Genomic DNA, 23,628 nt, shown 5'->3' with positions numbered 1-23,628 from the left:
CGGGCAATATTATCTGCTCATATTCAGCCAAATGCCTCAGAACTCATTGGACGGCGCTTCACAGTGCAGATGGACAATGACCCAAAGCATACTGCAAAAGCAACCAAAGAGTTTTTGAAGGGAAAGAAGTGGACTGTTTTGCAATGGCCAAGTCAGTCACCTGACCTGAATCCGATTGAGCATGCACTTCACTTGCTGAAGACAAAACTGAAGGGAAAAGGCCCCAGGAACAAGCAGGAACTGAAGACTGTTGCAGTAGAGGCCTGGCAGAGCATCACCAGGGATGAAACCCAACGTGTGGTGATGTCTATGTCTTCCAGACTTCAGGCTGTAATTGACTGCAAAGGATTTGCAACCAAGTATTGAAATGTATAAGTTTGATTTATGGTTCTTATTCTGTCCCATTACTTTTGGTCCCTTAACAAGTGGGAGGCACATATGCAAACTCTTGTAATCCCTACACCGTTCACCTGATTTGGATGTAAATACCCTCAAATAAAAGCTGACAGTCTGCAGTTAAAGCACATCTTGTTCGTTTCATTTGATATCCATTGTGGTGGTGTATAGAGCCAAAAATGTTAGCATTGTGTCGATGTCCCAATATTTATGGACCTGACTGTATGTGTTTAGGTTGATCTTTTAAACCATTAATGTTTCTTGTTACATGGAGTGGAACCAGCGTAGGAGGATTTCCAGATAATGGGGAGTGGGAAGACACTGGAAAAAGACACAGTGCGCTTTCAGCGCGGTGACCCAGTGTGGGAGGTGTGCATGCAGGCTGTGATAAGGGCCAGGCTGCTAACTGTTTCCTCCACATTCCTCTGAATGCTAATCAGAAGGAGCAGAAGACGAGATTGGCCAGTTGCTCTTCTGAGCGTCTGCCACTTCTCTCTCCCTCTCCATCCCTTGTCCTCTTCTCTAGTTCTGTTCTTCTCTAGACTCTTCCTCTCAGACTGAGCTGAGATAGCCGTTACAAGGCTTTTGCGGATTTAGCATGAAAACTAGGAAAAGCACTTGGCTGCTCTGAGCAGACGTGTTTCTGTGTGTGTCGAGTGTTCAGGTGATTCAGACTCATTTGAATAGGATATTGTTCTTTTTGCATGTTACCTTTTGTGTGTGTGTGTGTGTGTGTTTATCTCCCATCAAAGTCCCTCATAACAACCACATATGAACTCTCACTGTGGCCTCCGACACGCAGTCAAGCCTCTCTCTCTCCTCACCCCCCCTTCCACAGCACCTGATCCGAGGATTTGTTTGGGATTCTCCCGGATTCACCCTGAATCTCCTCCGTTATCATTCTGTGTGTTTGTCTCTCGTGTCTGGGCATATGAATATAATTACATATCACTCTCCACCCACACAGTCTTTGATTTATTCCAGTGAGACAAAATCTTGTATTGTTGGTTTTGGAGAGGGTAGGATGTGTTGCCACACATTCGTGCACACTGATAGTACAATTACTCTCATTTAGGCGTTCCATTGACAATTTTTTTCTCCATAACACAGAGCTCCATTGTTGGCGCTGAAACGGGCAAGCCCTGAGTCAATTGCTGTTTGTCGAATTGAAACCGCAGCTGCATTGTCTGGTTTTGGGCGGGTTCTGTTCACAATTTTGCATAATTAAAAAAAAATTTAGTTTGTTTTATTTTCCCTCGCTCGAAAAAATATTGTCATCAAGAGAGCTGATCTTATCACTGACGACATGGAAAAGAGTGTTTCTTTCCCCGCCGGGCTTCTATTCAGCACCGCCACGTTCCCAAAGTGTAGTATTTATCTCGTGGATTCAGATGTTTCTGCTGTTACTCGTAGAAATGATGACTTGAGGGAAGTGATGAAATAAGACGCGCGTAATAAACAGTGATTATCTTTTTTATAAGCTTTTCAAATTTGGTAAAGTGTCTCCTAGAGTCTTACTGTTAATAAAAAATTATTTATTAGCAGAGCTGGGACCAAGTCATTGCAAGTCTTGACTCAAGTTCAAGTCCTAATCAAGTCTAAAGCCCTGTGAAAGCCATTTTTATCTTCATTATATCTATATTTCATCGACTTCATTTCATCCTGAAAAATAAAAGCAGAGAAGGAAAGATTTGAAGAGGGAAAACTCAATCTGAACACAAGAGAAGATGAATTTTGATAATTATTAGGGCTGTTTGTTGGCAAGAATATGGCAACACAACATATATCACAAACACGGGCAACGAACATGCAGGAAATGTGCTGGAACCAGACTGCAGCGCCAGGTATGTCAGCCAAAAAGTTCCCATCAGAGTGGCAAGTGGAACATTCTGGCCACAGGGGGCGATAGGGGATGGGTGGCTTTTCATTAACCATATTAAGGGTCATTTTAGCTCATGCTGGCTCAAGAAACTTACTTAAAAATATGAAACGGTTGCAAAGTATTCCTTTAAAGGGAATGTTCATTTGCTTCCTCATTTTTGTCATTTTAACAGGAATTCTTTTTATTTTAATTTTACCCCTGTTCATTTTATTTGTTTATTTTATTAAAAGCTACATTTACATGCCTAGAAATCTAGAAAACCCATAGCTGTAGCAAAAGATTTGGCTTTGTGTGTTGGTCTAGCCATGTTCCATTGTAGCCTCAGCTGGTCAGTCATTGGCTTGGCGAAGTTTAGAATGGGCCAATCACAGCACGCTGTTTGTAAAGATGTTGGACATGCACCATTTTACGGCAGTGAAACAAATCTACAAAGATGGTGTCAACTCTGGAATTGCACTTGTTTGAAGCGACTTTGGCCTTAACTTTGGACGATGAAGACTTGAGCTTTTTTTTTCAGACATGAGCAAATAGTGAGTCTTTTTTTTTTTTAAAAGGACAGTGAATGACGGAGTCCCTCATTGACTGATTTCCATAGCGATGAATTGGTCTCTGATTGGTCCTAGCGTGTGGAGACAGTTTGGAAGACAACTATAGATTCTGCCCCTATGACTGAGCTCTGTCTATGGGTCGTGGCCAGACTATATTTTTATGTATGCAGGCTGGCCTACCAGGCTAGTATTCGTCTACAGTGACAAATATTAGTCTACGGCCCTTTTCCTCCCTCCTTTTTCAAATTTAGTCCATCTGTCATTGCAAGAAAAGCCACCAGCATGGTCCCTCTCCTCTAATGATGCCAAATTAAAGCAGGTGGCACAGATTGTGAAAAGCCTTGTGGATGCCGATGGAAGCTGCCAGGTTGAAATTGATTTAGCAGTCTTTTATTGATGTAAAAATATTCTAAATGCAGTCACTGGCTTTTAATCATTCTGGGTGGGGTCCTCGGCTGAATTCCTAATAGTGAGTGACAACATAAATGGTTGCTGGAGTTGAAACATGCACACCCTTCATGGACCTCAGGCTGAGTCGAGGTGTTGATGTTGCAGAGTTTCTATCCGGCTCGGCTGACGGGAAGTGTTGCCAGGCCGACAGCTGCTCCAGCTTCACATTCCCCCACATGTTATCCGAGACTGGAAACTCCAGGGAGTGTCTGGTTGGGATTGATACACATTCAGTCAAAAAAATACTTGTACTTAAAGCCACACTTGCAACATCTTTGAATAGCATATGCAGGTTGGGAACAGAAGAGCTGGAGAGGCTAGATGTCACAGGTCTTATAATAGAGGGATGCCCTCTTAAGCTCCTTCACAGGAGAGCCCAGAAAATCAAACTGTCATATCAATGAGCTGCTCAGCTTCCCCCAGAAACCATCCCTGTCTTCTTTACTTCTCTCTTTCAGACTCCCTTCTATCTCTGCTCTCCTTTTTTCCCATGACTTTCTTTAAAAGAAGGTTTGGAGTTTAGAGGCGGCCGTAGGAGGCTTTTCAATTATTCTCGGTGTCATTCTAATAGCATGAAGCTAAAAGAGAGTAGAGAGATGAGAGAAAAGGGGAGACATTTGAGAGGAACACGTGCAGAGATGTTTGTGTTACACTAAATGGAGATTGAATTCAGTTTTAGCTACAAGCAAAGGCCAGTTTTCTTAACTAAAAGCTTCAAATGCAAACACCCTTTTTTTTTAAATCCATTTCCTTTTTTCAGCTGTAGACGGGAACTTCAAAAGGGCACAGACTTTCACCCTTTTCCACCTACACTTTTTTCCTCTTTCTCTACTTTCTTTTAAAAGATGACTTGATAGCAGCTTTTCCTCGACCCAGGATGTTGGACTCCTGTGCAGCATTAACAGCCTTTCGAATTGCCGATTACACCGTCAATATGTACCCAACAGATGGTGCGTGGCTCCTCTTCCTCTCTCTTTTTTAATCCACCTCGTTTTGTTTTTTTTTCTTCCTTCTCCACTAGTCAGTAACAATTTGCTGCTCAGTGTTCGGTGTCTGCATGTTGTTCTCAGTTTGTTTGTCCTGCTCTCTTTCTCTCTTTGTCACAGATTTAGCCTGAAATCACGTCTGTCACACTGGCCTTAATCTCGGGGTTAGCAGCTGCCAGCTGATTGGAACGCAAGAGAGTGTGTGTTTGTGTAATCTGGTGTCGGGAACAAAACTAGAAATTATAATCTTAGAAGTCTGAGCACTTGAGTGTGCATTTGTTTGTTTAGAAGTTAAAACATAAATAAGTGGTTGAGACGTTTGGAAATTGTTGTGATTCTGATGAGAAAAATAAATGTGGCACAAACCCTCATTGTTTGTCTTTTCTGTGTTTTATTTGCACAAAAACTCTTGTAAGATTTTTTTGTTATAATTTTGTCAAATTTATTTCTGCACAAATTTAAAGACACATTTTGCATTTAAGGTCCCATTTTAATTTAAAAACTTATATACCGGTAGTTAAAGACCAATGTGTGGTCGGTACCGCTTTACAATGAGGCTCCGCTTTTAAATAGCTAATACATAATTTATAGATATGTTATTAAGTCATCTGGATCACTTTGGAAATCATTCATAAGTGTATGAATGACTCAAGAGTTTATTATGTGTTAATTGAGGAAGAGACTAAATAAAAAGGTTTGCTGCCAAATAGTGAGCCAGATCTATTCGCAATACATTCAGTTGTTATACTGAAAATTTTCAGATTAACCCCGACTTTCAACCAAATGCGAACCATACTAGATGCGTTTTTACTTTAAAGGCACGTCCCTTCCCACTGGGTGTGTTTCAGATGGCAGCTGTGAATGTGTTCAATGCAACTTTTCTTACAAGATCACAAAATCACAACAAGATCACACGTGATTTCATCAGTTTACTTAATGACAACCAAAAAGAAAAGGCAGCATGTTACCAAAAATGTCTGTGGTTTATTTCCTGTTCTGTTTTCTCAGCCACGCAGGTGTCACGAGTAAAGATGCATTTTTTTTATAGTTGGGCAATAGGAATTCTACTTGTGACTTTTATTTTGAAATTTGTCTGATGCTTCATACTGCTCACGTGTTGGCCCGATCTGAACTGTTGAGCTTGACATGTTCTAAAAACGTAGCGCCTAAAACTAGACCCGGAGGGTAAGTTTAGCAAGCGGCGTAACACTACACTACTGAGACGTGCTCAATGGAAACAAACCCATTAGCTATTATGGCGAATATTAGCTATGAATTGCACTTCGTAGCCATAACGTGTCGTTTACATATCGCCGCGGTAAGTTACTACCTTGTGAGAATTTCTAAACTTAATGGTTATACACATAATGATTATCAAAGTAAGCCATACGTCACTATTTATTATAAAATCGTTTATAGATGTCAAAAGGAATCTTATCTACTAGAAAAATGGAACCAATTCAACATGTTTGGAACCTCAGAAATTGGTTTTTTTTGTTTGTTTGTTTGTTTGTTTTTTTTCTGTGTGAGATGACTCTAGTACCATGCGGCAATGAAAAACCAACATTTTTCCTGGTCTATTAACTCTCCACGGCTACAGTTGGAAGTAACGGGTAGTCTGTAAAGATGTTTTAGCTCCCAGAATCATACTTTTACAGTTATTCATAGATCAAATTAAAATATAAGTCTGGGAGATTAACTGGAGTTGAACAAAAATCAAAAATCAGTTCCAGTCCTGAAAACCATCATCGGTGCATCTTTACACCCAGCGTTGTGGAGGAGAACTTGTACAGAAGCAGGTTTTGTGACCTTCCTCATGCTAGGTAGAAAGCCTAAACTTCTGAAATGTACAGGACTCACATGAGTGACATCGGTGACATTAAAAGAAAGCAAACAGCCGTGTTTTCCTAAATGTCAAAGTATTTCTTCAAGGGATGATTGGAGTGTGTCTGAAGCGCCTAAAAGGACAGAAGGAGGGATTGAAGGAAGGATGCCACAGCCTCACGGCTCATTCCAGGCTGATCTGGAGCTGTGAGCTTGTGTTACACTGCTGGACAATGAGCCCCTTTCACCCCATTTTTATACACACACACACACACACACACACACACACACACACACACACACACTCACACACACACACACACACACACACACACACACACACACACACACACACACACACACACACACACACACACACTTTCAACACAGAGGCATTCTGTGTTAAAAACTATTGTTTTCTTGTTGCACAATATTTTGCTCCTCTTAATTTCCTCCTGCTTGCTTCTTCCTGCTCTCCTGTTTGCTCCGACCTTTCCCAGTTTTCCTAGCTGTTTGTTTTTGTTTGTGTGTGCGTGCGTGCATGCGTGCGTACGTGTGTGTGTGTGTGTAAACTCACCCCGTCACATAGTTCTGCCCTAAACCGTATGACTGCTTATGATAACAGAGGCTAAATTTAGCGATGAAGTCCATGTGACGCTGTGCCTCCAAAGTTGTGGCTGCATAATCAGAGAGCGGGAGAAAGGGAGTGAAGGGTGGGAGTAAACAGGGAACGTCGTCATTATTCCTTAAGTCCCTGGAATTTTCTCCCATTTTCCTTCCTGCCTCACTCATGCAATTCCTCCCCTCCAGGCAGTGCTCATTAGCCCCTTGGCCTCCTGAACAGGTGGGGCATGTTTGGCACAGCCCTTAGACATGCTGTCAGGCTTAATTGGGCTTGGAGGGAACCCACCACTACACCCCCCCCCCCCCCCCCCCCCAAACACACACACACACACACACACACATACCTCATCAACACCCCTTTCCCCCCATGCTTAAAGAGCCAATTGTGCCCATCCTGTTCCCTGGGGTAAGTTTGTGGCTGTAGAGCGGGACAGTAGAAATCCAACCTCAGGCCCATCTCCAGGCCTGTCTGACTCACTCACCCACCCACTGACTCCCCCTATCTCCCCCTCACTGTCAGAGGATTATACCAACCACTACTCAGACAAACTTGATTCACATGCAGACATTTCCCTCAAATGAAACTGGGCTCATACCCTTCAGCTCTTGCATCTTATGTTTTTCCATTTCGGAGTTACCTCTCCAGTGTGTGTGTGTGTGTGTGTGTGTGTGTGTGTATATTTTTATTTTTTTATTTATTTATTTTTTTTTGCCTCACCATCTCTGGCCATCTCTCAGCTAAAAAAACTTTTTTCCTCCTTTGCTCTTGCTTCTACTTCTCAAGGATGCTGCAGCTTTATGCTCGCGTGACTCTGCTCTTTTATGTTTGTTTGTGTTATACGTGTGCATCTGCTGGGTGAAGCGCAGCATCTCCATACTCACATACGTCTGCATAATTACAGCCACTTTTTTCCCCACTTCCTCCTCCGTGTTTCTTCAAGCAAACACTTGACATTACCTTGAAGCAGTGTGTTCTTCAAAAGGAGAAGAGAAGTCTTTGTGCTGCCGTCTTCTCCTCTCTTAGGCTCACGCGTGCTATCCCAGCACGTCACTGGCTCAGCAACATCTCATTATCCTGTTTATTCTAACAAACAATCGCCTTTTCTGACACACACACATTAACACGGAGGCGATGAGGATGGCCTTTGTTATTTACTATGTGGCGTTTGAGTGGTCGGCCCAGGCAGGTGTGGGGGATTGACTCTGCCTTATCTCTCCAATTTCACACTCTCGCCTCAAGTCGCGCTCACAAACACAACACACAGAAACACCCTGTTGCCTCCCGCCTTGTATGTGATGACTGATCGACTTGAGAACAGGGGTCTCTCACACACACACACACTCAGGCACACTCTAATATAATCCCAGCCAGAGGGGAGGTTTTGCGTGTTTGAGTGTGTTAATGACTGTGCTCGGCTGCTTCTATAATGGGGCCACCTGTCTACTCATTAGCCTCGTTACCCAGCCTTTTAATTGCCCCCAAACTCTGCATCGTCTCTCCTCCTCCTCCTCTGTCTCTTCCTCCTCCTACTTTTCTCACTACTTTTTCTCCCGATCACAGCAGGCAACCTCAGGGGAGGCATCAATAATCTGACATCAACTCTTCCAGCAGGGATTAAGTCATGACATTCAGGTGTGTGTGTGTGTGTGTGTGTGTGTGTGTGTGTGTGTGTGTGTGTGTGTGTGTGTGTGTGTGTGTGTGTGTGTGTGTGTGTGTGTGTGTGTGTGTGTGTGTGTGTGTGTGTGTGTGTGTGTGTGTGTGTGTGTGTGTGTGTGTGAGGTGGGATTGGGTGTGGTAGCGTGACTTATGAACGTGCATTTTCCAGTCTGTGAGTAAAATGGCTGCTTTGACCTCAGTTATAGAGACCTATGAGCACATTTTTGAGATGTGATCATGGTTATGTGCATCAGCTTCAGGGAACTACAGCTGATTGTGTTATTGGATTGTTTTCTGGTGGGTAAATACACAATTTTTTTTCCTTTTCTTTTTTAATTCCAGCACTGCATTCCCCAAAGGAGCTGAGTCCATTTTTCACACAATTTTTTTATACTTTGGTCTCTTTTGCACAAATTCACTCCTTTGTTACTTTGGGATGTGCCTGCAGCCTAACAGGTGAACCTGGCACCGACTGCAATGATATTCATCTTCATGGGTCTGCTAAACAAATACAAACAGAACTTTCTAGTGGTTTTCCTTTGACTCTTGATGTGGTCGTGTCACAGCGGACATTCAAATGGGTTCTTTACTCATTATACACTGGTACAGAGCAATTTAACACGAGATATATCTGGGAAATCTACAGGAGCATGACAATAGAGATTCTCACTGGAAATATCTCGGTTTTTTTGTACGACGCAGCCTTAGGGACAAATTAATGCTTATTGAAAACTCAGCTGAGGTTGTCTTCCTGCTGGAAACAAACATTTTCATTAAAAATAAGCTTGAATGGGGAAGTAAGAAGATAGATTAAGTCAACTCAATGGATCCTACATCTGTTGGGTAAATTTCAACCATCTCCTTAATTAGAAAAAATATTTGTATCTATATTTTCCCCTAATTGTTGAGCTAAATCTCTTGAAGTAACAAAAGAAAATGTGGACAGGTTCACGTCTCATTCTCCAGCTCGTTCAGGGTCGCTTCAGTCCAAGGTGTAAAAACAACTAAAGTATTATCAACGTGCACTTGTGCAACCCTCTTGATACCCCTCCAGTTCTCCTTTCACATAATCCATCTTACTCCCCACCCCCACCTCTTCTCCATCTCTCTGCCGGACAGTTGTTTGGGCTCTTGCACATGAAGTTACATGAGAAAACAGGCGGCCATACGTTCCTGCTGCACATAGCTTTGTACTCTGGGGATTCCCTCCCCTGTCCCAACCCCCTACCAACCACTGTTTTTGTACGTTCCACAGCTAACTCCAGCCGTCTCCGTGTGATCTTGCTCTTCTACGTCTTGTAGTCATAGACAAAGATGCATTCGTGCTAAAATGCTGTGACTGTTCTTTGTTTTAGGCAAAAGCCGAGTTTCATTTTAGTCACATGGCAGCTCGCACTTCTTTGAGAGGACACCAGTAGAGAGAACTTGTTGGTGTTTGAGTTTATATATATATATATATATATATATATATATATATATATATATATATATATATATATATATATATATACATACATACATACATAAATGAGCAGTTTGAATAGAAAATATTTATGTCGTAAGTTTTTGGTACAAACAGATTCCTGGTTCCTGGGAGCAAACAGAGTTTCCACAAGTCTTCTCATATTTAACCACTTACTGTTGAATGTCGTTTCCACCCACCCCACCCCCGGGTACCCTTGTTCCAATATTGTCCTGCCTGTTTCCTGTTACTCCCCATCACTCCATCTTTCTGTCTTTTTTCTTTTAACCCCATCTCCTTTACGTCTTTTGGGTCTAAAGTCTAAATTACCAAGCAGCTTGTCTAACTCCGGAGGCTGAGGCTGCTATTGATCTACTAACAAAGAGAGGTGGCGTGTAGAGGAAGAGTGAGCCAAGGCTGCCAAAGAAGATGCCTGCAGAGATTTTCTGAGCTGGATGGTCTATTTCTGTCTGCCTCGGGGCATCCTTATTGGCTCTAGTGCCCAGGATGAAGGGATGGATAAAGCTGACGATGCAGGAACGGACGTAGGAAGGAGGTCAAAGGGTTAAGTCTAGGGTTTAGTCTGAAGGGTTGGACATCGTTTGATTTTGAACAATTCCGATTCCAATTCCTCGTTTCGATTCCGGTTCCTATCGATTCCCGATTTCAATTCTTTAAAAACATGACATGTTTTACATCAGCTAGCTAACCACAGGTCCTACTTGATGAAATAATCTCACTTCAACATGAATTTTAATTCAATGAACAACAACATCACCTTCATTTAGACAAAAACATGTTTTGGAGAAAAAAAGAAAAAGACTTGCGGCACAACCAGTGTGTTTGTTTCTGACCACAACCAAAGTCTGGAAGCAGCCTCTGGGATGAGAGGCTAAATGTCTCCAGCATATCCAGAAACATCCAGCTGTTTTCAGCTAAAACTCTCAGGCTGATCATGTCCAGGATGACTGAGAACTACACCTCCATGCTGCAGCAGCATTCAGTCAGAACAGGAAGTGAAACTTAAATGTAGCTGCTGTCAGTAACAATCTAACAGATTTTAAACATTAAAACTCAACAGAAATAGTTCAGAAAGGAAACTAAAATGTTCACAGCTTCATGTGTGATTTATTATTATTATTATTATTATTTATTGTGGCAGAAGCTGGTGTGGTCCACCACAGATAAGCTGCTCTAGCATGATGACTTTAATTTCTACAGGTTATTGTTCAGTCTTCTGACGCTCCATGTGTGTTTTTATTTCTGCAGTGAGACAAACTCACCTCACACCGTCCAGAGTTTGTTCTTTAAAGCTTCTATTAAATCCACCGTGTCGGCGTATTTTAACAAGTTTCCTCTACGCTGCAGGAGTTTAAGTTTACATTACAGAGTCCCCCCTCGAGGGGGGGGGGACTGTGCTGCACACAGATAGCTGGTGTGATCAGCTCTGAAAAGCATTGATCACAATTTGCAGATCACGTTTATTTTTCATGGAGATTGGCCGCGGATTCCTCTTCCGTCGGCATAGTAGGAATCGAAATTAAAAAACGTTGAGCGATCCCGGGACAAATGGACAGTTGGAATCGGTTCCAATCGATGTTCGATGTCCAACCCTAGAAGGGATCAACTTTTCATGCAAGTTGGACATTCTCGGTCAAAACATTGTCAACACTCATCATCGGGCTGTTTCCTGACACGCCCAGCTTTATGATGAATAAAGGCTTTGTGAAAGTTCAGGGGCAGCATACTTTTAAGGACCCAAATCCACAAAATTCGCTCCTTTCTGGAAGTGAGCGGCTGTGAATTTGGTCATTCTAGTCTTTTTTTTTAATTCCCGCCCCTATCTCAGCATATTTTTTGTCACCTAGCAACAATGACGGTGCCAAACAAAAAACTAAACTTAGCAGCAATACACAAAGAAATACTGGACTTGCTGTACGAGGATTTTGAGTGTCCTTTGACATGATGTTAAAATATTTACTTGAAAGGATGCAGCCCCTGGATTCGCACAAAGTGCCACATAGGAAGAACTCTGCATTAAGTCCACCAAGCTTCTGTTGCTTCGTTGTCTAAACTCAAACACACACTCATGGTAGATGTCATCATCTGCATTCCTTAAGTTCAGTCCTGGCTTTCCCTGGAAGTGTAAACAAGAGTCCACGCCTAACTCTCCTTATTAGGGATGTCCCATCTCTACTCGTATGGTACCAAACAGCTCTGAAGGCCACATTTGTTCCATCCTTACCCTTCATTGTTGTCCAACCAAACAGCAACACTGAGATTATAAACTAGTCCCATCACCGTTAAAATAAACTACCCTGAGTTGATGACTGATCATAATCTGGCCTGTAATCCATAGTGTTTTGTGTCAACTGCATTTAATTTTACTTCCAGTTCTTACCCTAATCCTCAATAACAAATTCCCAAACTCAGACCTTACGTGGGTTGTTGCAGCTTTTTGCTGCTTAGCAGTGATTGGTGTAGTAGTTAAAAATTACTCAGTGAGTTAAATGATCAGGGGTTAATTGAAAAGAACGTTTCTGTGTTCATTTATCTTTTTAATAAATAATGAAGAGAATAATTTTGCAGTAATGTGTAATCTTGTTTGTGTGAACTCCCTAACAACACGCAGGCTGAGGCTTGCTTTGTTTGAATTGAGCCAAGATGAAAGAACTTTGATGGTGAACCTAAAAAGGTGCTTTGAGGGATCCATAGGCTGAGGAGTTGGCTGGAGGATCGCTGGGCTTGCTGTTGCATGCCCGCCTGCCGCTGAGTGAGAATCACGCTCTTGTTTTTCTCAGAATACAGCCTAGCTTGGCGGCTCAACAGAGAGGCGTAAACTTCAGGGGTGGACGTTCGCCGTGTGTTTCTGTGGCTTCGGTGCTGCTGGGAGGTTGTGGCTGAGCAGTTTTGACAGTTTCTTTTTTTAGGACTAGAAAACACTTCCTAGACTGGGCCCTGCTTTCACAAGCCCCACCTCAGCATCCATATTTGTTGATTTTTCCCAACTTTTAAGTTAAAATAATAGAAAACCTTTCCCTTGTTTAAAATTAGTTCTCCCAAGTCTGTACTTTCAATTTTGCACTCTGCAAATGCGTGTTTGAACTCGCCCAAACCAGGTAAACAAACCTACATCTTACTTTTGGTTGTCCTTCTTTTCATTTTTTACTTTTTAGTGTTTTTAGATTGGTTGAGTCCAGATTTCATTTTTAAGGGTTAGGGGAAGAAATATCCATGTTGTTGAGAAGATTTGGTTTCAACAAACATCCGAGGACTATTAATAAATCATAGCTGCTCTTCGCAGCAGGGTGCAACTTGGTGTCTCTGTGTTTGTGTGTCTGCGATACTCATATGAGTGTGTGCGCGTGTGTGTGTGAAAGAGAGTCATAAGCTTACATTTAAGCAAGGTGAATTCAGTGTGAATTCAATCATAGTACACAGCTGCAGACCCAGAGACTGCAGATTCTTGGTTGCTGAAGATTCAAGCCAACATGTCCCACTCAGCAACCCACCATAGAATCCACAGTTGTAGGGTCAAGCTGCTAACATACCCACACTACTCGAGTGAAAAAGGTGGGTAGGATTAATTATTGTCCTAGCCCACCAATAGCGATGGGTACCGAATTCGATACTTTTTAAGGTACTGACCGAATTCCACAGTACCGACTGAGCACCGATTCACGTCATTTGAAAGGGTGCCTCGTTTCGGTACCCGTCCTTCATAATGAGAACTTGTCTAAACACTAGGGCTGTAGCGAAGCCTCGACGAAGTCGACGGCTCGATTCTAAAAATTTGTCGACGTCAGATCCGGAAGTCGACGCACCGCGCCCACTTGTTGCATCCCCAGGAGTTTGTAAATAGAGGAGGAATCTGCCTGTTTTTCCTCTAGTTCGCCCTCTTCTCCGCCTTCACTAACATCTCCACCAAATACCGAAGACCCGGAACAACGTCCGTCCACTACTAGATTATTTTCCTGTTTTGTCCCTTCGTCTCCCGGCAACGGACAACAACTTCCGGGGTCAGATGCGCTGCTTCGTGTCTATCGCAGATGTAGAAAATCACCGGGAGCGCTTCTCCCTTCATAAAGGAGCTTCTTTCAGACATGAGGAGAGCTGTTTTGGTGGTAGCAGTCTCTCCTCCGTGCTGGTCTGTTTGCTGCTGGGTGTTTTTGGTTTATTTAAACTTGGTAACTTGAACTTAACGTTGGTAAAGCTACTGTTAGCATCTTCGCTAACAGCTTCTTGCGTTGGGATAAGCTGTTACGTTTTGGTTTAGAGTTCATCTTTTTTGTGGTGTAGATCTCCCTTTTATTACATTTAGAGTGTTGTGGGTTTTCGGTTTAGTGTAAAATATCACCTGAGTTTGGTTTAACCCGTAAGACCACTCGCCTCACGCACATAAGTGACCAAAACAAAGCAGCATGGAGACACTCCATCTTCTACCGCCTCTCAGGCAGCAGCCTGCACTCCCAAGTTCTACACGTCACCAGAACATAACCAACCAACACAATAAACGCAGTGTTATACAAAATGGAAGGCCTGTAGTGTTTATTCTCTTACAGTAAGAATTTATCAATTTTTTTGAGGAATTTATTTGAGATTTTCTGGTTTTTGTTAATTATGCAATAGAAAAATAATCATTAGATTAATTTTCTAAATAGTCATTAGAATAGTCGACTATTCGATAAAATAATCGTCAGAATAATCGTTTTAAAAATAATCGTTTACCCCCAGCCCTACTAAACAGCTGCGCATACGCAAGAGCGTTACATCGGTCGCTGCGAACAAGTTGTAAACAGAGCAGCATGGTAGAAAGAATGCACACTAAAGCTTGGGTCCACTTCACTAAATGTAATGGGTAACTGGGTGATGATGAAACCAGCGACAACGATCTAAGTGAGAGATCCTCATCTTAATCTGCTCCAGTTGGTAAATAAAATGTTTAAGATAATGTTAGCTTAATATGTTAGCTTCCGTTCCGCTAATGGTGCGTTCGCTTTCTCCTCGGAACTCCGAATTTCCGACTAGAACAACATGAACGCGCTCTAAAGTTTGGCTTCACTTTACTAAATGCCACGGGTGATTGGGTGAAGATGAAACCAGCGACAACGATCTAAGTGTGAGGCATCATCGTTTTAATCTGCTCCAGCAGCTAAATAAACTGTTTACGATAACGTTAGCTTGATAAATTAGCTTCCATTGCCACCATTGTTATCAGCTAATGGTGCGTTCGCTTTCTCCTCGGAAATTCTAACTTCCCAGTAGGAAAAATCAAATGAAAAAGGACGGCAAAAGGAATGAAGATACACAGTAAATTTAGTTCACAGTAAAGATGTTTGCTTCAGTTTAATTATCAGCTTATAAAACTACAAGGACGATGTTAAAATACAAACAGTTGTATGTTATTTATCGTGATATTTATCAAATATGGTTATAAATTGAGAAAAATATATATCTAATTATAAAAGAGAATTAAAATAATAAACACTCAAAAGTATAGAAAATTGGTACCGTTAAGTACCGGTATCGATTCGTAGGTACCGGGAATTTGTACTGAATCGATTCAAATGTCAAAGGTACCCATCCCTACCCACCACTGACGCTCGCTCACCAAACTTTGTAATCATTCAGCTACCAGCTAGCGTTTTGGTTGTACTCACTGCTCTGACCTACCCATCAGGTGGTTTAAACTTTGGAATATGTTTGAATAAGTAATCCATCTGGAAACCCACTCCGGTTCCGACAGGGTTTTAACAAGCAGTCTTTGTTTTGTTTTTTGAGAGCTCATGAAGATAAAATCCAACCATTTCTGCAGATTAAACTCCTTCAGGAAAACTGGACAGGAAACCTTTACTTCTTGTGGACAAAAATGCATTTTGTAGTTAAAGGCATTTTTAAGTGCAGGCTAGATAAGAAATAAAACACTTTTTTCACAACTGTGGAGATTAAACTCCTTGCTAGCTACAAAGAAAGGCTGAGTGTTAGTGTTTACAGTGTAGGAGAAGAGGGATCAGGAATCGAGACTCCTTAGATGGGGTGGAGCGGAGCATGTAGGCACAATCATGCCCCATTCAGCCTTTTGCAATACCTTAGCTCAGTTAGACAAGAATTACAAGTCTTACTCTATATTCATAATATGCAAATTTATCAGTTCTGATTGGCTAACAGCAACTCGTCTCTTCCGCTGCCTTTGTTTGGTCTTTCTTGGATGAAAAATGTAACGTCGATGTTTAACTCTACAATTAACTCAAGCCTAAATTTGTTCTGTCATGTTGTAGAGTTGCTAGTGCTAACGGTTAGCCTTTACTAGCCAAGACGGGCTCTGCTCTCTCCTGGATGCTAAATAAACACAGCCTTCCACGGTCGCGAGCCGAAAGCAGTGAGGCCATGAGTACTACTTTTCCCTGTGATGTATAAGAGACTTTTTTTTTACCCGATTGTTTTCCCATATATTTCCTGTTTGCGGCTAATGCAGGAGAAAGGTGTTCATGTTCAGTATGCAGCCAAAGTGACGGATTGTATTTCAAAAAGAACAAGTATTATACGATTTCTCAGGGCACGAGACCTTTACGTTTCAACAAATCCAACTTTTGGAAGTAAGAAAACATCAGGCACAACGGAAGAGAAGGAGGTGAGCATAAGGAAGAAAAGTTTAACGAGAAAAGGTGAAAGATTTAAACCAAAGGGAAGTGAGGTTAAAGAGAGAATTTAAAAGTGGTGATTTGTGAGCCACAGGAAACCGGTGCAGAACAGGGCCAGATGCTGTGTGTTTCCTTCTGATAATCCTCAGTAACCTCTCATGAACACGGTCACAAGTTAGACCAATACTGACCAACAATACTACTCACAAGTAGGTTTCCTATGTGTTCCTGGCATTTCTATTGTCTTGAGAAGGTGCAAAATGCCTAAGTATCACATTCTCACTTCTTTATACAACAAAAGAGCTAGAGGGAAGATCCCCTGGTGGATTTTTATTTACGCAGCCAGAAATCTGGCCAGCTTCGTTCTGCTCTCAGCCTCGGCTCCAGGGTCAGGTTGAAAAGAAGTTGAGAAAATGAGACACAAAAAAAATCAAACCAATTGTCTGTTCTGCTGAAGTCCCACAGCAGTTCAGACAATAGCTTCATCACACCCACCCAAAGATTTCCTCTGCTTGTTCGTTTACACACAATTTGTCTAATTGGATAAATCAATAAGATGTTTCTGCTGTGGTAGAGGTACTTCTTCATTTTTCTTCTCTCTCTTTCTTGTGAAAAATGTTCATAAATCTAGTCTGGGAGTCGGACCTCCTCCAGGGTTTTATGTCCAGACTGAACATTCCTGCACTCATCCAGGATGATGTTCCTAAATCTCAACAATGAGACGCCGAGTGGTTCCTATTAGCTTTGAAGTTAAATTGACAAGTGCTTCTAGTAGAAGAAATACCACCTTTGTGTGTGTGTGTGTGTGTGTGTGTGTGTGTGTGTGTGTGTGTGTGTGTGTGTGTGTGTGTGTGTGTGTGTGTGTGTGTGTGTGTGTGTGTGTGCGTGCATGCGTGTGTGTGTTGGGAGGGGGGCTGAAACCTCATTAGTCTCAGAGCCTCGGCTCATTCTCAGGCCAGAAAGTCTCCACGACATCGTTTTTGCCGTCAGACACAACGTGCCGTTTAAGATCATTTATTTGCGTTGAACCTCACTCATCCGTGTGTGTGCATGAGTGTGTGCACGTTTGTGTATTTTTTATTTACTTTGCCTGCTAATATTCCCGAGCCTTCATTATAGCAAGAGCCATAACTTTGATAAATCACTTGGGCTCGGGGCCCTCACTGCTTTCACAGTATTAGAAAACTAATTGAAATTCCCTTCTGCCTCCTTCTCCTCCTCCTTTCTCCCGCTCTCCCCCTGTTTTTCACCCCTTCCCTCATTCTTTCCCTTCCAGTCTGTGCAACAGGGCCCAAACAGTACCATGTTTTTGTGTGGGGAATGGGAGCCAAGAGGGGGGAAATGTCATCTCTGATTTAATAGGCGTACTCTTGCTCACAAACACACAGCAGGCTCACGAAGTCACACACAAACACACACACGGCACTCTGGAGGGTGTTAAGAATCCTGATAATGTCATCATAGGAGTCTCCATGACGTTGCCCCATGTCTCCTGCTGGCTCTTTTTTATTTTATTTATTAGGTGGGAAGAGGAGAGGATGAGATTCCAGGTTTAGGATGATGGGATTTGGAGTTTAGACACTCGTGTCTTTGGCTGAGATTCCCCTGTCGTCCCTGGGATTGAGAGGTCTGTCCGGTCCGTTGCCTGGGTGCTCCCAGCTGCCAGTGGATTGACAGTTTAGTCATTTTTATTGTTCCAGATCCCCCTGCAGCCGTTTGATTTGTTTCATCTGCTGGGATCACTGCTCTGCAGCCGAATCAGGGTGGGGTCATTTTGTTGGAGCTCTCAAGTGAAATTAGATTTTTTTTTTTTCGTCAAGGATCTCCTCATTGTTGCAGGATTTATGTCTTAGTGTTGTGTAGTCCAGGATCTCCCTGTGGTTTCTGAGCGGGTGGGTTTGGCTGCCTAGACTCACTGCTCCTGGGTCTGTCACTCTTCTCTATCCCAACATGCTTTGTAGTGAGAATCCAAACTGCGCCGCGTTTGTGAGTCCTGCAAACATTCCTCCGGCGTGTTGCAAGCCAAGGAGGAAGGCACCCATGTTTGCCACAGTCTGTGACAAATCCGTGCCAGCGCGCTCGGGCACGCTGCGAGCACCGATCCACACATGTAGGCAGAACGTGTGTGTGGTTAATGAGGATGTGTTGATTGATTAGACTGCAGTAATTATCTGGAGTGTGAAGGCCTGGAAAGGTCTCCGCTCAAGTGGGAGTGGTCCCCCTCTAGAGAGAGACATTGAACTGTGCTATGCACCATTACTTTACACACGCGCGCCGCACAAACAGTCCCATTCGGATAGGAGATGTGGGATGAGTCATCTCCTAGAGGCAGACCTAATACTTTGGTGCCAGTGTGAAGCTGAAGGAAGGATGTTTTATTTTATTTTATTTTTTACTCTTTGAGACACGAGGATTCTCACAGTGCCGCAGAGAGAACTGTGCTTGTGCCAGCAGTTTCTTTTCCTGCACAAAGCGTGGCCTGACTCCATCCACCGCCTCACAAATCTGCTCCGTCCAGTTTTTCCTCCTGCTCATTTTTAGTTTCACTTCCTGTCTTCTGGCAAATCGCTGCTGCTTCTAGAAAAATGAGATTAATAATGGGAGTTGTGACAACCTGAGTCTGTTGCCCTGAGTTAACAGGAAATGGAATTAACTTTTGCTGTAATTTGTTGCAAGCAGCGCCCCCACATGGCCAGTTGTGGACTTACGTGTGATTAGGAGTTTTTGTTGCATACATTTTTGTCTCAACTGCGGCGCCACTATGTCCGTAAAGACTTTTGATTTAATGCATGTTTTAAAAAATATGATTAAATTATGAATTGTGTAACTGAATAAAGTTAGCCTGAATGATTGATTCTACATCAGGATTTTTATTTGAGAAACATTAATTCTAACCTCCTTTTTCTACCAAACAGGAAGTTCTACTACATCACTCTGCTGAGGGACCCCGTGTCTCGCTACCTGAGCGAGTGGAGGCATGTGCAGCGAGGAGCCACATGGAAAACCTCTCTGCACATGTGCGATGGGAGAACTCCGACGCCAGAGGAGCTGCCTTCCTGCTACGAGGGGTCGGACTGGTCGGGGTGCACGCTGCAGCAGTTTATGGACTGTCCGTACAACCTGGCAAACAACAGACAGGTAAAGGAAAAGCCAGAATATTATAAAATGTATTTAAACAATAAAACAAACCTCTAAAAATGCACTTATCTATATATTTATCTTAAAATAATACCTCAAATTGTTTAAATGATCTCCACAGAAAAACTCAGAAAGCTAAAGTTAATTAGCTTGATTCTTTCAAATTAAAGAAGGTAGGTGAGTAAAGTGAACTGCGCTCTCTCTCTTTCGCTCTCTCTCTCACACACACACACACACACCCCTTTACATGAACATTCAGGAGTTTGCCTGCTGGCCATAAACAGCAAATTCACACCTTTTTCTCTGCTGCTATCTAAGTCTCCCACCTCGGCGTGTTGACCAGCTTATCTCATCTTAACCTGAGGGTGTTATTACTAAAGGTCTTATATTGTCGCGTGCACACACACACACACACACAATGATCTTTGTTTTTTTTTTCATATTTCAGTGATTTTTAACGACTCCGCTCAAATCGAATAACATCAGAATATTAAATATAGAAGATTTTTTATTTAGGTACCAAACTTTTCTTCTATTTCATGGCAAATGAAACTTTAATTAATTAAGAAGACGGCTCCCGTATTTGTTTGTAGTTTGCTTTAGTTGATATTTTTCTTGATGAATCTTAGATGTAAGGATTCTTTTCTAGACATTTCTACACAGACAATAAAACAATAATCTGTGAATATAATAGTAAAGATAATCAGAATAAAGAGATTAGGAACACACAGACACTAATCAACCTGCTAATTGGTAATGTTGCACAGGAATGATTCAATGTAAACAGGAGCAGTCGCAGTAAATGAACCACCTGACCTTCCTCCTGAGAGTTTCTACTGCTGCATTTCCTCACATTTCATAGATGAATGAGTGCATCTTAAAGGAAAGTTAGGTGTTATCTTCTCATCTGTGTCACACAGACTTTCTGTTTTAAGTGAGGAGTTAAAGGTTTGGTTTGTGAACCTGGTTTTGTACTTTTGGTCTCGTCTGCAGGTTCGCATGCTGGCGGACTTGAGTCTTGTCGGCTGCTACAACATGTCCACGGTCCCAGAGAAGAAGAGGGCCCAGCTACTGCTGGAGTCAGCTAAGAAGAACCTGCGAGACATGGCCTTTTTTGGTCTGACCGAGTACCAGAGGAAGACCCAGTTCCTCTTTGAACGGACCTTCAGGTTACGCTTCATCAGGCCGTTCATGCAGTACAACAGCACGCGGGCAGCAGGAGTGGACCTGGACAACGCCACGGTCAGTGCAGCAAAAAGACAATAAATCAAGACAAATGTGTTAGTTTACTTTACTCTTGTCAAAAAGGAAAAACATTTCGAAAAGAAATCAAATCTGGTCCTGGAATCGTGGATGCATACTGAGGATGAGAGCGGTGAGAAAGCAAGTAAACATCCGGGTCTTAGATTGCTGCAAAATGGATTTGGAGAACTGTAGCTGTTTAAAAGACAGCAGCTTCAAATGTGTTCTTCACACTTTGATTGGTCCAGTGAGGGAGTTCTTAAGCTCAATTTCCTCAAAGCCCTCCGGTACGCAGCCCACTGGTGATTTATACATCAAACCTGCAGCTTGGAGAGGAAATAAAATATGCACAGCTGCCAGATTCTGGAGAGGTGGACCAAAAGTTATTACCCCAAAAAAAGGTGTGTGCGTGTGTGTGTCAGGGCTTTTTTGGTAATTATTCTCGAATTAGCATTTATATCATATTCTGAGACTGCTGTGTGAAATGGAGTCATTATTAAAGCTGAAAATCATTAGATGTGCAACAGGAAGAAGATTTACTCTAAATTCTTCTGTGAAGGTATTTGAATTCCAGTCTTTTTGTCATTCAAACCGAACAATTTGATGCTTCCTCTCTGATGACTGGCACTTTAGTGGCGATGACTCGAGTCCTCGGAGCCTCCTGCTCTAATCAGAATCACCTTTGGCTGTATTATTGCTAGGGGTGCACCGATTGCAGCTTTTGACCGATCGCCGATCTTGAGAAAAACCTGACTTGCCGAAGCCAATTTTGTCTTAACTAAAATCAGATTACGTAAATGTTTCAATTTCCTTTTATTGAGAAAACCAATATGAACTCTCATGAAAGAATACCAGTTTCAACTAGACATGGTGTAATGTTCTCAAATATAAAGGAACATATTTAGCAATGCTGTTTGAACTACAAAATCATATTTGTTCCTTCAGACTTTCGTTTTTCTAATTTTGAAAACAAAACTTACCGGTTTTGACACACTTGTCCAAATATTTTTTTTCAATAGCAATGGTTTGCTTTAACAATAACTAGGGGTGCACCGATTACAGTTTTTGGCCGATTACCAACCTTGAAAAAAGCCAGAGATCGTGGCCGATAGATCGGTGAACCCCTAATTATCCCTCTTAGAGCATATGCAGACTTTTGGTCTTCTGGCCAACGATGGACTTGGTGCCTGGTACATCGACCGGGTTGTTTGGGTTTTTCAAAGAATGCTGACTTTGTGTGTTGGCGGCTAAAGTGTATAGCATTATGTGTGGGAACTCTTTGCACGTCTGTCCCATACCGAACATTCCATAAAATCCAAATACGGCTACATGTACCATTTAGTGATGGTGAGTTCACAGATCTGATAAAATATCAGATTAGTTTATCACTTTGTGGCAACAATACGTTAACGACATTAGGCTGATTTATCCCATTTTTGATACATCTCTGTTTCTGGACATTGCCTTTTTAAATTAGTCGATCGAGGCTTCAGATACCTTGGGAAGACATTTCTTATCCAGCCTGTAAAAAAATCATTTGTGACCCAAATAGTTCTTAGGATTGGGATTTCCCTTCTAGAACCACATAAAGAGCTTCAATGGCTACATTTCTATAGAAAAAAGGAAGAAACAAATCTAAAATCCTCTTGTATTGCATTATTTTCCTTCATTATATCAGGTCAAACCAAAAAAAAAACATTTTTTCAGAATGTCCCAGATGTTAAAAACTATAAATTTCCTTTAGTTTTCTTTGTTTCCTGCTTTCGCACTCATTTCTTTCACTGATTGTTTTCCCGTAAACATTTATTCTGGCCCCCCCGCTAGGTGCAGCGTATAGAGGAGCTGAACGAGCTGGACATGGAGCTCTACGACTACGCCAGAGACCTGTTCCAGCAGCGCTACCAGTACACCAGGCAGCAGGAGAGGCGGCAGCAGCGCATCAAGAACCATATGCAACAGAACCACCAAGGCCTCAGTCTGGGCGTCAGCCTGTGGCCCTCCCACGGCCGGCAGAGCCTGGAGTCCCGGCAGGAGGACCTAGAGGGAGTGCGGGGGGAGAGGGAGGAGCGGGATGATGGTGAAGAGGGAGGCAGAACGGAGGAGGCGGGCAGCAGGCTCCCCACTGAGGACTACATGAACCAGATTATCAACCGCTGGTAGCAACAGAAGCAGAGTGAGCGACAGTTGTGCACATGTAATGTGAAATTCATACATAAACACACTCACATCCACGGACGCGTCGCCTGCTTCAAAGACCCTAACAGACGACGGACTAACAGAGGTTTGGGCAGTGAGAAGTGGGTTGCTATAGAAACCGGAGCTTGGTAGATTGCATCAGCTCTCATCATTGAGCTTTGCCCAGTTGTTATTGGCGCCTGCTTGCTGCCCCCCCCTCCCCTCCTTTCTTTGTCTCACCCATCATCATTACTTCCTGAGCAGGGGGAGATCATTTTTAAAAGTTGCTGATGATGGAGTTCCTCTGCCAGCTCCTCCCGGTCCCCGCCTGTAATCTCGCATTCCTCGCGTTTCTCTGCGGCCTGACGTGGAGCGTGAGGAAGTGAACTCAAGTCTGTGAATTCTCACTGAAGGGCCAGTATTCCTTCTGGATGCTCCACTTTAAAGACAAACTGGGAAAGAAGGTGGCGCCAAACAAAGAAAAAGATGGGGGCTGCGTCAGAAGGAAAGTTATGTATTAAAAGCTTTGTGCTTTCATAAATCAGCCATTTCACCCATGAGCAAACTTTGATCCTTAATTAGTCTCATTTCAAAAGATGATTT

General features: G+C 42.6%; 1 protein-coding gene across 1 annotated transcript in view; it reads left to right on the top strand.

The window, feature by feature from the left end:
* The window catches only part of hs6st1a (heparan sulfate 6-O-sulfotransferase 1a), a 62,526-nt gene extending 39,291 nt beyond the window's left edge, over positions 1-23,235 (top strand). Inside the window, exons 2-4 of the mRNA XM_015969702.3 lie at positions 19,386-19,608; positions 20,602-20,850; positions 22,675-23,235. Coding sequence (XP_015825188.1) covers positions 19,386-19,608; positions 20,602-20,850; positions 22,675-23,010 — 808 coding nt within the window. The 3' untranslated portion in view covers positions 23,011-23,235. The remainder of the gene's footprint in view (positions 1-19,385; positions 19,609-20,601; positions 20,851-22,674) is intronic.
* The last annotated feature ends 393 nt before the right edge of the window (positions 23,236-23,628 follow it).

The sequence above is a fragment of the Nothobranchius furzeri genome, chromosome 18 (genome assembly GCF_043380555.1).
Source record: "Nothobranchius furzeri strain GRZ-AD chromosome 18, NfurGRZ-RIMD1, whole genome shotgun sequence".
Taxonomy (NCBI): Eukaryota; Metazoa; Chordata; class Actinopteri; order Cyprinodontiformes; family Nothobranchiidae; genus Nothobranchius; species Nothobranchius furzeri.
The sequence above is the reverse complement of the archived record's forward strand: the minus strand, read 5'-3'. Positions and strand labels throughout refer to the sequence as shown.